This window comes from Haemaphysalis longicornis, unplaced genomic scaffold (assembly GCF_048455015.1).
Source record: "Haemaphysalis longicornis isolate Haplotype H1 unplaced genomic scaffold, Haemaphysalis longicornis Haplotype H1 scaffold_3, whole genome shotgun sequence".
NCBI classification, from domain to species: Eukaryota; Metazoa; Arthropoda; class Arachnida; order Ixodida; family Ixodidae; genus Haemaphysalis; species Haemaphysalis longicornis.
Genome location: NW_027526335.1, coordinates 220,781,822 through 220,798,275, shown reverse-complemented (window position 1 = coordinate 220,798,275; position 16,454 = coordinate 220,781,822). Strand labels below are relative to the sequence as shown.

At 47.5% G+C, this 16,454-nt stretch overlaps 1 protein-coding gene across 1 annotated transcript; it reads right to left on the bottom strand.

Moving 5' to 3' along the window:
• Nucleotides 1–4,412: 4,412 nt before the first annotated feature.
• On the bottom strand, nt 4,413–14,884 carry LOC144175994 (uncharacterized). Its single transcript, XM_077705075.1, has 5 exons — nt 14,725–14,884; nt 13,402–13,463; nt 10,063–10,158; nt 8,839–8,862; nt 4,413–4,533 (listed from the first exon to the last, which is right to left on the bottom strand). The coding sequence occupies exons 1-5, from the start codon at nt 14,792–14,794 to the stop codon at nt 4,477–4,479; spliced, it is 309 nt and encodes a 102-aa protein (XP_077561201.1). The 5' UTR covers nt 14,795–14,884; the 3' UTR covers nt 4,413–4,476.
• Between the last annotated feature and the right edge of the window lie 1,570 nt (nt 14,885–16,454).

Genomic DNA, 16,454 nt, shown 5'->3' with positions numbered 1-16,454 from the left:
ACCTTGCCTCTACGTTCGTGTGTTTTATTGACCGCCTTTTTATTCTGCGCAAAGGCATTTGTATTGGCTCTTGCGTTGCCCCCATCCTCAGCAAAAGTTTCCTTTCACGTATTGATCGGGACCTGGAACTAGCCCTGTGCAAAGATGCTGTTTCAAAGGGTTTTAGGTACATAGACGATTTTATTATAGTTTTGAAAAAACAAGAGTTGCCTACGAATGACTCTTCAATAGACAGCCTTTTGTCAACGTTCCGACAAGTGGGCAAAGGCCTAACATTTACACACGAACTTCCTAACCAAGATCGCTTACAGTTTTTAGATAATATCACCTTCTCGCACCACCATGTCTGCTGGTCTTACCAGCCTAAAGCCCAAAAGGAGTTTTTACCTTATGATTCAGCTCATTCAAAGACCATCAAGAGGGCAATAGCGGCGTCATGCTTACAGTCATCTCTCCTGAAATCTTGCATCCATTCCGCAGACAAAAGCTTCAGAGTACAGGTTACTCGGCTTGAAAAAGCCGGATTCCCTTGCACGGTAGTAGTCGCAGTTGTTGAAACCCTCCTCCAGAAGCTTAAGGGCAGAACTGACCGCAGAACCGAGCCAGTGACGAAAGAAAAAATGGTGGCCGTGGTGCCTTATATCCACAAGGTGGGTCATAATTTGAAAAAAGTCGCCACCCGGCACAACGTACCGGTTGTGTTTTCTGCCCACCAAAAGCTTGCGCAGCTATGTCCACGAACTTGCGCCCAAGGCGACATGAAACAGGCTTGCCAAAAGCGGCATGCTAATCATTACGTGGACTGCGCAGTTGGAGTGGTCTACCGCATTCCTCTGACATGCGGCAAAGAGTACATCGGTCAGACGGAAAGATGCGTAAATGACCGTGCAAGGGAACATTATCTTTCACTAACAAACGCAAAGGGGGCACACTTGCCTACCCACTGTAGTGAGTGTAGTTACAGCAAATGCACCCCTTTATTTCAGGAGATTAAGATTGTAGGCAGAAGCCGTGATAAGGCAGCGCGAGAATTAATGGAGGCTTATCATACCAGGAAAATGGGTGACAAGTGTGTTAGCGACACTTCGGTATGTTTGCGTGGCAAACAGCAAGCGTTTTTGCATCTTTTAAAAACGTGATAACGGGCTATAAGTGAGCGCTAGTCCCGTGAGTTGAGTTGTAAGTGAGCGCTAGTCCCGTCTGGTCTTTCTGTGTCTTTGTCGAATTTTTGCGCTGAAATTTCCACTTGTATGCCTGTGATAGCTCGTTGCCCCCGATGGACCATATAACAATCGATTGGGTTGGCAACAAACCGGGCTAGGTATATTGCCATACCTAGTATTCTGCAAGTCGGTCCTGTTCGTCGGGGATTTCATTTGTGATTGCCTTGATGGGGGCCTCATCCGGTCGCATGCCTTCCTGGTCGATCTTGTGCCCCAGGTAGATGAGCTCTCCGACGTTGAATACGTAATTGGCCTCATTGAGCATGACTCCCGCTTGGGCGAGGCGTTGTAGAACTCGATAAAGGGTCTCGTTGTGCCCCTCTGTGGTAGCTCCTCAAACGAGAACGTCATCTACGTGACAAAAGACCCGTGGTATTCCAGCCAGGATGGTGTTCATCTGTCTGTATAATATCTCAGGGGCTGAGGCAATGGTGCGATAAATGGTGTGATAAATGTCGTTAGCTTCTTGCTTGATTCAGCGAGCTCGTTCTGCAAGAAGCCTGAATTGACATCCAGCTTCGAAAAAATTGTTGTTCCAGGGAGAAGTCCTAAAGCGTGTAAACGAAAGGAACCGGGTGCTCCTATTTTGATACAAGCCAGTTAAGCTCGGTGAATTCCACAAACACACCTATGGCTTCTGTATTTTATATAACCGCGGTCTTTATACTTGCATTTATACTTGTACTTAAAAAAGAGTTTTCATACTCTTTTAACCGTGCTATTTATACCTTTTGCACTGATACAGTTTTGTTATCCGTGTCATCGTTAAAGACGATGATGGTTAAAGACTAGATGTGTCGCTCCTTCACCGCATATACCCTTCATGCCCTGCATACCTATCCAGTTGTCCGCCAGCAACAGTACGTCGGCTGCATGCAGTATTCCTGGAAACCGTTGTTCTACCACCTTTCCGGTTTTTATGTATGTCAAGCCGAAACCCAGCGTATTCTTCTCTAGCTTCCTTTCTAACCCCGCCATGTAGATCATTAACAGCAGTGGAAAGAGAGGACACCTTGTTTCAAACCCTCGTAGGTGTATACAAGCGTATTGTATGTTCACCCCCCCCCCCCCACTCTTTGCACTAGGTTCACCGGTGTTACGAATCGGCCAGCGCCGCCGTACTGTCCCGCATCACTCCTCGGCAGTGCGGCGAAGCCCCTGCGTGCTCCTTCGAAAACAGGCGCAACCATGTCGGTGGCAAGTTGCGACAAGCCGCGTCAGACGCTTCGCTCTCAGCCATCAAAACTTCGGCGGCTGGCGGCGTGGCTCGTCTCCACGCTCTTCAAGGACACAGAGGCCCCGTCGATCTCAACGGAGTCCTCCTCTCTCCCCTCTCTCGGACTCAACGTGCCCGAGGCTATGAACGGCTTACGAACTCTGGAAAGAGTGTTGTGCGTGTTCCCACTTGTTGCGTTTGACCGTTATCGCTTTTGTGTATAAATAGATCTGCCCAAGCGTTGTAAAACATTCCTGTTAGAGCAGCGAATCGATGTTGTCGCTCTGCTCGAGTCTGGTATTGTAACCTCGCCCGTCGGGGCATTGTTATTTGGCTTCGGCTCACCTCTCGCAATGAAGTAAGCAGTTACGTTAGCCTTCGGCTTCTGGACTTCTTCACGGCTGCAACAGCGGATGGCCGCTCGCATCATACACGCTACCACTCGTATGTCGGAGGCCACGGACCTCGGATCGGGTGCCCCCGCCCGGTCGCAACACCAGTAAAGATCGCTGAGTAAGTTCATAAATTGTGCCCCTACTTCCGTGCCCTCCGGAAATCCAATAACCGCTCCTTGGCTACGTTATCATACGCTGCTTTAATGCCCAGAAAGCCTAACCAAAAAGATCGGTTTTGCATCTACGCCACATCTTTGCATTGGCTTACTACAAATAGGTTGTCATCTAGTCTTCTGTCCTTTCGAAACGAATTTTGAAGTTCGTCTAGTATCCTGTTCCCGTTTGCCCACTCCTCTAGCTCGAATTTCGCTGCCTTCATTCCTAGTTTGCACAGCACTGACGTGACTGGTCTGTACGAAATCACTATAGTCCTGCCTCCTGGGCCTTTTACATAAAGTTCATCCTGCTCGTTTGCCACGTGTCGGAAAAGGCCTTCTTCCCTATCCCTGTGCCGATGGCTTGTAGTAGCTTTTCCTTACTCTTCGACCCTAATCGGTTGATCACCTCCATCGGTATCGCATCGTGCCTACTGCGGTATTTTTTGGGACCTGTTTTTCTGCTTTTTTCCACTTGAGCTTGTTTTTATCTATCATCAGACATTCCGCCCTGCCCGTCGTGACATTTCTGTGTCGCTGCGGGACGGCTTCATCCCCCTTACAGAAGTTCTGCGTGACAATTTCATGAAGGTATGCCAAAGCCTGCCCTCCCTTGAGCATCTGCCCTTATTCGTTTTCTATAGTACCACATTCTGTTGCTCCCGTGCGTTTCCCTTGTGCCCGCACATGGTTGCAAAAGTTCTTCGCCGCGTCTCTACCCTTATTTCGCATTGGCACCACTGCAATGAACGCGGTGGCGCCATCTGCTATTCAGGGATCTACCTTTGCCTGTCGTGACAAGCACCGCCGGACATTGCGACCCCGAAACAGCCCTGCGGTTAAAATCCTTTTTACCTTTACCTGTTTCTTCTGACAATTCGGTGAAATTTTGTTTGTGGTGATTTGTACGGCTAGCGTTTGTTAGCAAGAAACAATCGAATATACCAATCGCTTAATGCGGGCTGGGCAAACGCCTATTATTTAGCCAAGCCCCTGTGTCGATAAAGAGGATAGTGACGGAAGCAGGTGTTGTATTTCTGTTTCTACAGGGACGCATTATCGTACTCGGTAAAACAAAGCAAGAGATCCAGACCTCGCAGAATTGATTCTCCAACACAATATTATAAGGCTAAAGCAACATATCTTTACAATGCAATGCTTACTTTAGGGAATTACCTTTATTACAAGCGACTGATCTACCAGTGATGACTATTTGCGTGCTTCGAAATGCCGGTAGCCACCCTAGGTGTCTGCATTTTACTGGTTGTTTGCAGGATGGTGAAACATCAAAGCACTTTCCGGTGTGAATTTCACAATTGCGAAAAATATTTCATTCCGATCGTTAGCACGTGCGCCCCATGAAGCTTCCCAGTGTTGCCAAGGTTAGTCACTGGTAATTGCGAATAGCAAGGATTCGACGGCCGTAGTGGAACCATGAACACATTTATTCAGACATTAAACAGCGTAGAAATCCTTCTGTTGGTGAACTAGTGGTTTGCCCTGCATTCGCGGAAGGCAGCACGAAGAGCGGTCCTAGTCTCCGCCTGCAAAAACGGGAAGTCGTCATTTTATTACTAAAAAGACCCTCTCTTGTATGCTTTTCTTGAGCAGTTGTTTCCGACAAGCACTCCTGTTCTGCAAATAATTCCAGCTTCAGGCTTGGTATGTCGAAACCTTCAAAAAGCGCAACACTGAAAAACATTTGCGCCACTCCACCCTGTGAATATGGTTGGAAAACAAAGATGTAAACGGCACCCCACAACGATTACCCATGCGAACTCACTTAGATTTACCCACGTTGCTCTACAAATAGTGCAACCTGAAAGAAGTGACATGCACTTAACCACACCCTTTACTACTTCAGAGGTATTCTTGGTAAGGTTAAATCCGCGCATGATGCATGGAAAGTAGTTGGTTGAGTTGTATTGGTGGAGCACATCAGTGGAAACTCATTTTTTATAAAATAAAAGGAAGCTCTAACTCGGTGTTAGGCTATATGACTTTTCCTTCTCTCCCGCCGCGGACGGAGGCGACGAGGTCGGCCGCAGAGACGGAAGAGGAGTAGAAGGAGTAGGAGGATGAGCAGGAAATTCTTCTTTTCAGATTTCTGAACGGCCCAGAGTGCGGCCCACGGGAGTCGTTCCTTCTTCACTGGATCCCATGTGCAGTGCGAGCCGCCTTTGCTCTGTCCCCCAGCTGAAGCAGAGTAACCTGAGAGCGCCTGGACAGCAGCATCTCCCATTGCTCTTGTCGGTTAGTGGGCGGAAAGAGAGGAGGGTGCTCAGGGCTAAAGTCGGACACGCAATTCTGTCGCGGAGTTTTCCTACTTCTCAGCAAAATTTACAATCAGCGTCGTAGCTTTTCGGGTGTAATAAGTGAAGACGCGTCGGGTGTGGGAAAAAGCCGTAGAGTAGTTTGTTGTTCTCTGGAAAGGTCAGGGTAACGCGGAGGTAAGGTCTGTCTCTGATAGTGATAATGCTGGGTTATGTCGGTGAACGCGACAAGCGCGTGACTGTCTTCGTGCAGCTCCATAGCACGGGGGGTAAAAGCGCATGCTTCTTGGTGGGCGCATTCGTTGCCCTCCATGAAAGCTTAGCGGGCGTCCAGATGAGCTACAAGATGGAACCGATTAGTGAGTGACCCTTGAGTGATCTTTTAAAACACGCAGTGCAGCACACCCACTGCTGTTGGTAATTATGGTAGGTTACTTGGGAATCATTAACTGTCTTTGAAACCCTTGGTTGAGTTAGAGCCAAGGCGATGGCTGCCTCTTGTGGTGGCATCATGTCTTGTGTCTTGAGTGACGCACAGGCAAGGAGGTTGGTTTTGGTGGTAGCCACGATGATAGCGTACTGCTGTAATCTATGTTGAAAGGCATCTGTGTAGATAACTGCATGATCTCCTCCGAGGGTGTGGCGTGCTTGTCAGCGACCCTCGAGGCGTTCATATTTCTAAGCAAAGGGATCATCTTTAGTTCTTGTCAGCAAGAGTCCGGGAGTACATCACGCGGAGTGACATTCTGTGCTGCCCAGCCAGTCTTGTGAAGGATGCGGCGACCCGCCGCAGTTCTGCTCAATCGGAGCATCTGGTTAGAAAGATGGCCCTCTATCAGCTCTTCCACCATGTTCTGGATCCCCGGGCTTAGCAACCTCTCTGTGGACGCACTCATTGGAATACCAGTGGCCTGCTCAACCGCCTTTCTAACCATTATATAAAGCATCTTTATGACCTCTTTCCCGAGAAGAGAGGGGGTTGACGTAAGTGATTGTTGAGAGGACAAAAGCTAGAATTAATGTAAAGGTATCGAATTCTTTGAGGCCTCTCTTCTTGGTGGCAACTCGCCTGATCATGTGCATAATTTGATTAAGGCTGTGCTTGAGGCGCTGCAATGATACGTCACTCTTGGTGTTGGCCTGGAGATGTAGACCCACAATCTTGATGCTGGGGTTTGGAGTGATGTCATCGCCATCAAGGAGTACTTGAATGTGTTCCTTGATGTGTCGTTTGGCGTGAGGGCGGACACGGAGCTGTGATTTCTTACGTGAACTCTGGAGGCCACTGGCTTCAGCACATAGGCGTACTAGAAGTGACTTGTCATGCGTTCGTGTGGGCTTCTTTAACTTTTGTAACTCCTAGCACATGCCCAAGGCCGGCAGAGAGCCGCTAGACATGCCGTGGGCGGAGCGTGCAGCGGCGCGATAGGTCGCGTGAAGCTATCGCGGGGAATTTATAGAGAATGCTGGGGGTAAACCCGTAGAAGTGCTTGGTGAGTGTACCACCTATCTTCCCCGTCTCCTCGTAGGCTCGTGGCTAAATCGGTAAGACGACGGGCTCTCCTTTGTTCTATTAATTCCAGGTTCGATTCCTGGCGGTGCCAGTTCTTTTATTTGTTCGCAGGACTTTTCTGTTGACACCAACGGTCGCGAAAGAACCCTTGGGCGGTAGAGGTAAAAAGCTTTGCTTTAAAAACGCGACACAGGCGAAGGTAACACAGGACGAGAGCTTACTCACAACTGAAGCTTAATCAGAAAAGACAAAGAACATATACCCTCCCAGTAACCAGACCACGCATGCGCCTCAACTAATCAGACGGAAGCAACCGGAAAACCATAAACAACAATAAAAACCCACGAAAACAAAAACAAAACAATATCACCAACTGGCACAGTGTGTACAACTCAAAACCTACCAAGATACGCAATCTCTTTTGCCGGTAAGGCAACAGATGCCTGACTGGCACAATCGTCCCCTATTTGGTTGATCTGGAACGCTTCAGCTGTTTCACTCGTCATCTGGCGCGCATGCTTGAACTCAATCTTTATAGAACAGAAAAGCGGGCTGCAACCACCACGGTACCGGTATTAGCTGCAATGCTCCGTGAGATGTGACGATACAGACTTGGTAGCTAAGCCAGTCGCTTAACCAATTGTCTACGTAAGGTGTTTTTCAAGGAGTCGGAAAAAAAACCATGTGAATGGCTTTTCGCTGCGCGTTGAAACTTTGTAGAAGGGCTAAAGTAACGCGTGGTCATTGTTTAAGGCAGAGCTATCGTGCAATTTGAGGTTTGAAAGGGCAGATTACAATTTGAGGTGGAGCCTGGAAATTACAATTGCATAACAACAGCTTATCTTTGCTTTCTACACAAGGCCTGGCATCAAAACGGGGAAATTACACGCTGGGTTATTGCCACACAGCGGGCACATCCGACTTGCGTTGTTAACTGCTCGTGAGTACACAACCATGTACGCAGGGCAGTTCTTTTCTAGAAACACCCACCGCTTTAATGAGGACCTCTAGCCCCCCGTCCTTCAGCCGTATGCCTACCTCGCTTCTTTTCAACGAACCAACAAATCAACGAACCAGGCCAACTCACCACTTTCTGGAGAAACGTATACCAATTTACTTTAAGAGGCCTAATTTGGAGCTATTGTGGTGCTGAGTGCTTAACGCGCTGAGATAAAGTTTTTATTGTGAAAACAAGCTATTCAAACACGTGGCTCTGCAAATAGATCTGACGCGCTGAAATCCTCCCTGTCCAATCGACGAAACCAAGGCGAGAAACATCAACAGCAAAGTGACCAGTCACCTTTAGTGGTTTGCTAGTGAGTGTAGCGCAGCGTTTTCACGAAATTACACTTGCGCAATTAGGTGAGACAAGAAAGGCCCCCTCTTTGTGCAAATAAAAAAATTCGTTCAGGCCGTTAAAACGTCACTCTCGAGTGCAGCTGTTCAACACCTCGTGATCGATTACAGCGACAAGTATTGGAAACGAGGTCAAGAACGCAATAAAAAAAGGAACGAGCCGGTCATAGTTTGCAGCCCTTTAACCTCTCCGCCATTCTTCACTACATCAGTGTTGTATCTCTGCCGCGCTAACGATTTCTGACGTGACCATACCCCTCAGAAAAATTGTTATTCACTAACGTCTCTGTCGGCTATATGTAAATAATAAGATATCGGACTTAACTAAGGCGAGCCTTCAACAGTCACCGAATGTACTTTGAAAAGAACATCGAGGATACATGGAGACTACATGGCACAGCCTTCTGTGACTTATTTATATAGAATTGCTCATATCGCGCACGCTCCGTATTCAAAGTTTACAGTATTTGGCCCTTCACATAGAAGGTGCGTAATTACTTTCAGTCGCCTATCATGCACATTAAAGCATCAACTGCCCTTCTGTAAGGCGCCATTATGTAACCCGCTCGCTCATATTCTACACATTATGTAGCCATTGAGGTCATATTCGCGTGCTTGTGACAGATGGCCTTCTGAAAGTGAAACTGTACACTGCACGCTCAGCTCAGTTTGACTGAGCGTGCAATTACTTCGCGGGGCGAACTTACCGAGAAGAAGTCGGCGTGCTGCGCCTGCGAACAGAAATAGAAAAAAAGAATGCGATTAGCTGGCACCCCAGCTGGCGAGGTTCAAGCGATAGGACAGGAGGGCGACGAGTGTTTCTAGTTTTTTTTTGTTGTTTTCTGGTACACTGTTAGGGAAATGTCAAATATTTTGATTGACTATTTTCCGCAGTTTCGCGTGATATTGTCTCGTACAAACAAATACCGCTCTTTTCCTATGAGTTTAAAAGTATCAGCGTGGGCGTTGAAACAGTTGAAACTGCCAGTTGATACAGTTGTGAACACACACACAAAGTGAACAAAATAACTGTTCAACAGTTTTTCCCGTGTGCAACGGGGGTGATATTCGTATGGCGGTAGAAGGGCTAGAGCAGGGAAGGAAGAAATCCGAACCTAGTTCCGCCCAGTGTGAAAGCTGGGGAATGAGCGAAGTGTGTGCTGTCATAACGACGATTCCGCTTAGCTTCGGCTTTCTTGTGCGTAACGTTAGAGATGTCTTGGCGGCTAATTGTCGTGTAATTTGTTTCTGCGCACTTCCGGTAAAACAAGTTATCGTACTCGCTCCGTAGATGGCCATGTGTTGGCCGCAGGCAGTAATTTTCTAATGTTTGCCATGTGAACATGCAAATGAAACGATCAAGCTAATGAGACTCGACGTAATGGTGGAGTCGCTTTAGCGGGTAACGGTTCTATAATATGTTTGGGGGCAGTTTTGAGAACACAAGAGTTAGAGAGACTTTCTTCACTCACACTCGACCCCTCCGTAGACGGCCATGCCCACTGTGCAGCTTCCAATGTCGAAAAGCCAGCTCACAAAGACCAAGCTTACATCCATCCCCATAAAGTAGGCTTCAGCTCTTGAAACATGAACTGCTGGGTATAGGTTTTTTCTGAAGCAACATAAGCCATCTTCATTCTTTTTTTAATAAATTCTTTCTATACGAATAACCTGTTTTTCCGCACCGGAGAAGCCTGCTTCACAGAGAGTGTTGCACAATACCACCAGAGATTATCCCCAAGGCCAGCCCTAGAACAACTCCGGTGTTAACAAAAAAAAAAACACCCGGAAGAATTACCCTCGCGCTCTGAGAGGGCGCACGTTCAGGCGACGTGCTGCGGTAATAAAACACGCGTGCTTCTGCCAGGACACGCCATAAGAAACATGTAAATGCGGGAAGGCATGCTCGGCACGTCAGGAGCCACACTCACGTGGGTGTCGGGGGTCAGATCGCAGATTTTCGTGAAAGCGCAGTCCACGTCTTCACATTCCAGTTCCCTCTTGACCTCGTCGAACTTTCCGCGAGTCTGGCATGGTGATTGGGACAACGGGTGTCACGTTTAGTCCACACGTGTAGGTGTAGCGCTTACATCAATATTACGGCATTAATAGCCTTAACATCTGAATTAAAATAATGACGCAGGGAAGCAGCAAATCGAACATTTCAGATCTATGTACCCGATTTTACATTTCGGCCGCTTATATTGACTTCTCTTCTCAACTTCCGGGATCTTTGAAACTTAAAGGAACACTCAAGACAAAATAGTCTACCGTAGATTGATACATTATCCCACCGAGAACCGAATATATTACTCTTAAGTGTAGCTTTTCTAAAATGAGGTAGAACATTTAGAAATCGCGACGACAGATATCGCCGCCACTGGCTGTACCACGCAACTTGCACTGGAAGTGGTAAAAATTCCGCGCTAATATTCTAACAATACGCCTTCAGAAGTTTGAAAACCCTAAAGGAAGTTTTAGTAGTGTCATGTTAGGATGTTTAACAAAAAGGAAGCTAAACCATATCATGGGAGCCCAGCCGATCAATCACGGGGCGAACCTAAGCGCCAACAAATTCGTTTCAGCTTCGGTGCAGTATAAATGGTGCTATGCTCGGCCAGATACTTGTGCTTCCTTTGTACAGCACTATGAACATAGGCACTTTTAGTATGACCCTTTGCGTGCGTATGCTGCGGTAAACAAACACACAAGCGCTCATATGCTAAACCCCGAATTTCGAATTGCACGGAGTCTAACGTATGCAATGTCTTCCCTGCCTTCCAGCGCTACTCGTCCACAGTTGCCGCGGCGCCGAGAGGCTGGCGGGGCTTCGCACGCGCATCGGTTCGTCGCCAACATTCACGCGGCCCCAAAACGGCAACATGCTTTTCTTCAACGAAGTGTCAATACTGTTCACGGCTGTCGTTTGGAAACATTTTGCTTAGTGATCCGGGTAGCAAATGACGTGGGAATTCGGCAAAGCCCGACTAATTTGACAGAAACTGACCAAACCACTTTGTACGTCGTAGCGCAGTATTCGGTCCCGGTTTATCGTAACGGTAAGGAAGGAAAACCTCTTGTTTGATTAGCGATTTAACAGCAATAAAGGCATGTTTCGGCACCGAATCTACGCTAAAGTGGTTATGGTAAGGTGAGACTTTCATTTGAAATACCTTGCTGGTTGTGTTCAATGTTCCTTTAAAGTACAGAACCTTTTCCAGTGCATTCCAGCCTAAAACCGTGAGCAATATTGGGGCAACATGTGATGTTTATGTCGCACTTCCGAAATTTTTGAGACTGCACGGAGCATAACCATTTGTTTAAAGCACCTATTTTAACAATATTTTGTGGTCTTTTCGTTGAGCAAAGTTGGTGTTATCTACTGGATGGGGGCAGAGATAATAGACTCTAACGACGTGCATTAACCTTTCACGCTGTTTATACCTAAAATCATAGGCTAACGCCAAACGTCTAATGTGGGACCGCAAAGATTGGGCTAAACGGGCCAATTGAGCTACACGAAGATTGGGCTATAACGTTGCTAGCTATTCTAATAACGCTGGGTGCCGACAGCCCTTGGTAGAACTCTCAACCAACATCTCGAGCGACAAAAGCTCTATTGTCTTTCCTGAGAAGCACAGGACTTCATCAGACTCTTTAAACGGTACTCTCTTAATGAGCACATCATCTTCATCACAATCATCACAATCATCTATTCACCGATTTCATTTTTTCATACATTTGGTGTAGCAAGATAGGCGCCTTGGCCAGGCTAACCTCACAGTATCATTAAAGTCTATTCTCTCTCTTTCTCCCTATCACAGCGGCGGGGGACAGAAGTATAAGGGGAGCATACGGTGCAGAAGACACAGGCGCAAGCTGTCTATACGGAGTTGCACAGTTTCTGCAGGTCATTCCGGAGTACTCTAAGAAGTAGGCGCAAGTGATGATAATCACTGTCATAATTGTAACCCCCAACGGTCATCCGTCACCCCTGCCGCGCTTATTTCGTCCCACAGGCTGTCCGTCCCTATCCGAATGCATTTTCTCCGTTAAATTATCTAAAGTAGTCCTCACATTCAGTTACTTGTGTCGTCACACCAGGAACTCGTATATTGGGACAGCTTGTCAGCTTGCCCACACTCAGGAGCGATAATAAGCGAACGAGGAAACGACGATGAAGCTCCCAATCAAAAACCCCCGAGACGACTGCCGTGCGCATTCGTAACCAAAGAGTCAAGGGTTGATGGAATTTTCCAACGTTGGCCTCGATTCCCCGCCCAAATGTGGTTGAGCTGCGGGGTAGTGACTAGCGCGGCACATGCGCCGTTTAACCCTATTTGAAACGGGCCACCGAAATGCCATTGTTTGCCCCGTCACGTGGAGCAGGGCTTCCTAAGCTCACCTGGACACATTGAGGACAAAAGAGCCTGCCTTCTTGGCGCACGGCACGGCGTTTACAATGCTGACTCCGGTTTGAAATAAAAAAAAACACAGTTAAAATGGTGCAATACGTGCATTTGTGCACCAGTTCATCCTTGTGTCCATTCATGAACAATCATGGCATAAACGCGGTCGCAAATAAACTTCCAAAATAAGTGAGCCGTTTGTTCACCCATGCGCGCAAGGCTACCAATGTGTTTTGGGCTTTACAGCGCCGCTGAATCATCTGAATGATCAATGAGGGCTACCAGGGGAGCGAACAAATCATGAGGACGTCAAGCATTTGGCTCGGATTTGGCAGTGCGCTGACATATTAACCAACGAAAGCACACACTTTTGCACTGCGCAGTGGGGGAGCACTGGTCAAAGTTCGAGTCGCGTTTGCCTCGCTATTCGCAAAACTTTCAACCTTCGACGCTGCGACTGATTATTGGTGTGAATGGTAGCATTTTCCCTCCAAACGGGTGTTTTCCTTAAACCACAAGAAATTGGTCTTCGCCGAATGATCTTGCCTGTGTATGCGAATCTATAGTATTTTTAACAACTTAAATTCGCGCACCCTCACACGGCCAAAAGAAGGAAAAGCAGGACCAACAGTGATGTGGTTTATTTTTTTCCGTCCCAGAGTGCGCTACTTCAAGATGTTAAAGCTCCAGTGTCAACTGGCCCAGTTGACGATTATTCCATAGTACTTGGAGTTCTGTTTCGCCCTTACACGAGTGCTATCCGGTACTGCCGTTGAGAGAACAGCTGCTGAAGTGGCGATATTTTCTCATATGAATAACCGAACAGGCGCCATTAAATTGGAAATCCCGCCGTGGACTCACCTCCTCGCTCACGTGGGTCTTCAGGCATTCCACAACCGCGTGCCTGGATTCGGCTGGGAGGCCTGAAACAGGAAGGTGTGTGTTTTGACTCAAAGCAGCTAGGATATGTTGCATTTATGACGCGTGCAGTCAAGTCATTAAATTTGTCAATCAATCGGCTCCTGAAATTCTTATTACCCAAATAAAGTCAATCTTTCAAATTTCAATTTTTTATAGCTGAGACGCTGTCATCGGCAAGTTGCAACCATATGAAAACTCAGTGTCACACCGAAACCGCTCCTAGAAGAAGTATTTGGTCAAATATTATCATTGCTACTATAATGCCTTGTCGAAGATGAGGTCGTGAGCATTTAGATATCATAAGTATACTCCAAGTTACCATATGCCCTAAATATTATGGCTGATTTTTGGTATTCTTTTCAACAAACACTAAATGATTCGTAACACTGTATCAAGTCGTAATGCGCCTGTGCAAGTAATGCTATAATAATTGAACGTATTTTTGTTACCATCAGTGCATCTCAGCAGCTTCTCGCGGACCTTAAGGCTGCTATGAATGCTAGGCGAACTAAGAGAAAGCAGGTGTGAATATGCAGACAAATATACTTGCACTGAAAATGCTCATTTCGTAATAAACGTTGATAGAAACAAAATTAGCGTGAGCTTTCTGGTGAAAACTAGGGGTAAACAAACAATGAATTGGTCATTTCGATAAAAGAGATTACGGCCACCGCCCAAATCTCAACAAACTTTGTCATATAGGCGGAGATAGCTGCAATGAGAAAAAGCCTTCCACTGTCAGTTTGAGTGCTTTCGTTTCAGAAGTTTCAGCGGCGTATACATGATTACGGAATCCGCCCAATATGTGTTTAACTATTCAAAGAAAAAAAATTGCGAGCCCTTCTCCTTTATTTTCTCTCCGAGTTTTCTATTTTTGACCTGTCGTTCCAACGATACGCTTGCGTAAGCTTTAATCCTTTAAAGCCGCTTGTTTTCGCTAGCGACGTACCCTACGACACTCGGAAGAAAGCACCCGCTGCCAGACTCCGCACGAAGGCAATAAGTAACCCGAATTGACACATGGTAAGAGAAAACACACAAACGAGTGACGCGACTTGTGCGGGCTTTGCTGTTACAAGGGGCAAGCCGTATGAGCAACTCGCCGCCTAGGGACTGTCGCGGCCAACTTTTACGTACGGAGTCATCCGAACTGCAGCTTCCGTAAAGACGGCCCACCATGTGCCCCGGTACGGAAGTTTACGGAGCCAATTAGTAACGCAGTTGTCCCATAGGAAGAGCAATAGAATGGAGCACGGCACTCACTGCAGAAGCCGTCCTGGGCATAGGCAAGGCCGACGACGGCGAAGAAGGTGAGAGCGAGGACAGCCTTCATGGTGACCGGGGATGGTGCGGGTGTAGGCCGAAGGTGAGAAAGAAACTGTGCAGTGCGTTCGAACTCGGGCGTTCTTATAAAGCATCTTTCTCCCCTGGAAGCATATACTCGATACTGGAAACTGCACTGCGCTGGCACAATCCGTGATAAGCGTGCCCTTCCAGACCCGTCGCAAGCAGAAAGATAAGTGGGTTTGGGGCGATCCGCGCCCTCCTTGAGTTCGCGCGCACCTTTTCTCTTGACCGATGCAAAACAGCTAAGGCACAACACTTGTTTGTCGCCGCCCTGAAAACTGCCGTGCCTTTTTCTCCGAAAACTGACGACAGCTGGCCAGATAAATGTACTTTCTCGTTTTGCGGGACGCGGCAGTTACCACCCCTGGATGAACTTGGTTTTAGAAAAAAATGCTAGGAAGCACTTAACACTGCTTACGCCTGGCAGTGAATTCTGTCTAAATTTACATTTACAATATTTCCCCAGAAAACTTTGGCAGCCGCGGCAAGATAAGCGCATTTTCCCTTTGGTGCGATGCTGGTGATAATGGTTGGTGTTTAGAGAGGGAGAGCATGCATTTAATTGTAGAGGCGACGTTAACCGAGGGATTTCGCTTAGGTTGCTACGCAATATGACGAAACAAAAACATGATGGTTTGTGAAATAAATAAATAAATAAATAAATAAATAAATAAATAAATAAATAAATAAATAAATGAATAATAAAAACGAATAAATAAATGAATTATTATATAAAAATGGATGTAACTTCATTAGGGAATGTGCTTGCTCACAGACCTATAAGAATGGCAGGGCGGAAAAGAGGGGGGTAAAATTAAGTCCGGCTCAGAATGTCAGCCTCGCGTGCGAAGTCCCAGACGGAACGCAGGACTCGGGCTGCATGCGTGTGCTGCGGTGGCGAGATCCAGTACTCGTACGTCGGAATGTGGTGGCGATGGCACGCGCGAACAGAATCAAGTACGGGACACTCCCATACAAGATGTTGCATAGTGGGCCGGACCCCCAGGTCGCATATTCGACAGGTGACGTCGGGATGGGAGGGCTCAGTGTCTTCAGTTTGCTGGAGTCCATGACGAGGGATGTAGGCTCACCATTTAGCAATGACATCATCGGTGAGTGCCGCTCCAGCTCGAGCCTTATGGATAAAAACCTCGGCAGGACGCGGCAGTCCGCTCAGCGATCGATGGGGGTCAAGAGGTACCGAGGCGAGGAGCACTTGCCGACCGCGTTGCTTCAGGAAGTCACGCTGGTGGTCGGGGTCCTGGAGTGGACGAGCACTAGGGAACCCGTGTTCCAGCGACGGCGAGCGGGAGTTGAGATGCGCGCTCGCCAAAGCGTGAGCGGCCTCATTTCCGAAGCCGCCAGCGTGTCCGGGAACCCAGGTCACATGTACGTCCACATTGTTTTGTTCGGAAAGTGCACGGCAACTGCTCTTAATTTGGTGAGTTAGGCAGCAGTGCTGGGGAATCTGCTGTAGTTTTTTGATGGCCTGAACGGAATCTGTGTAAATGGTGAGGCGCGTCCCGTGGGGAAAGGCGCCTTGAGACACTTGAGATAAAAAGTTCAGGGCCATGTGAATAGCGCGCAGCTCCAGTTCACAAGACGTTAGTCAAGGACCGCTTGCCCATGGAGCGCTTCCCCGGTGT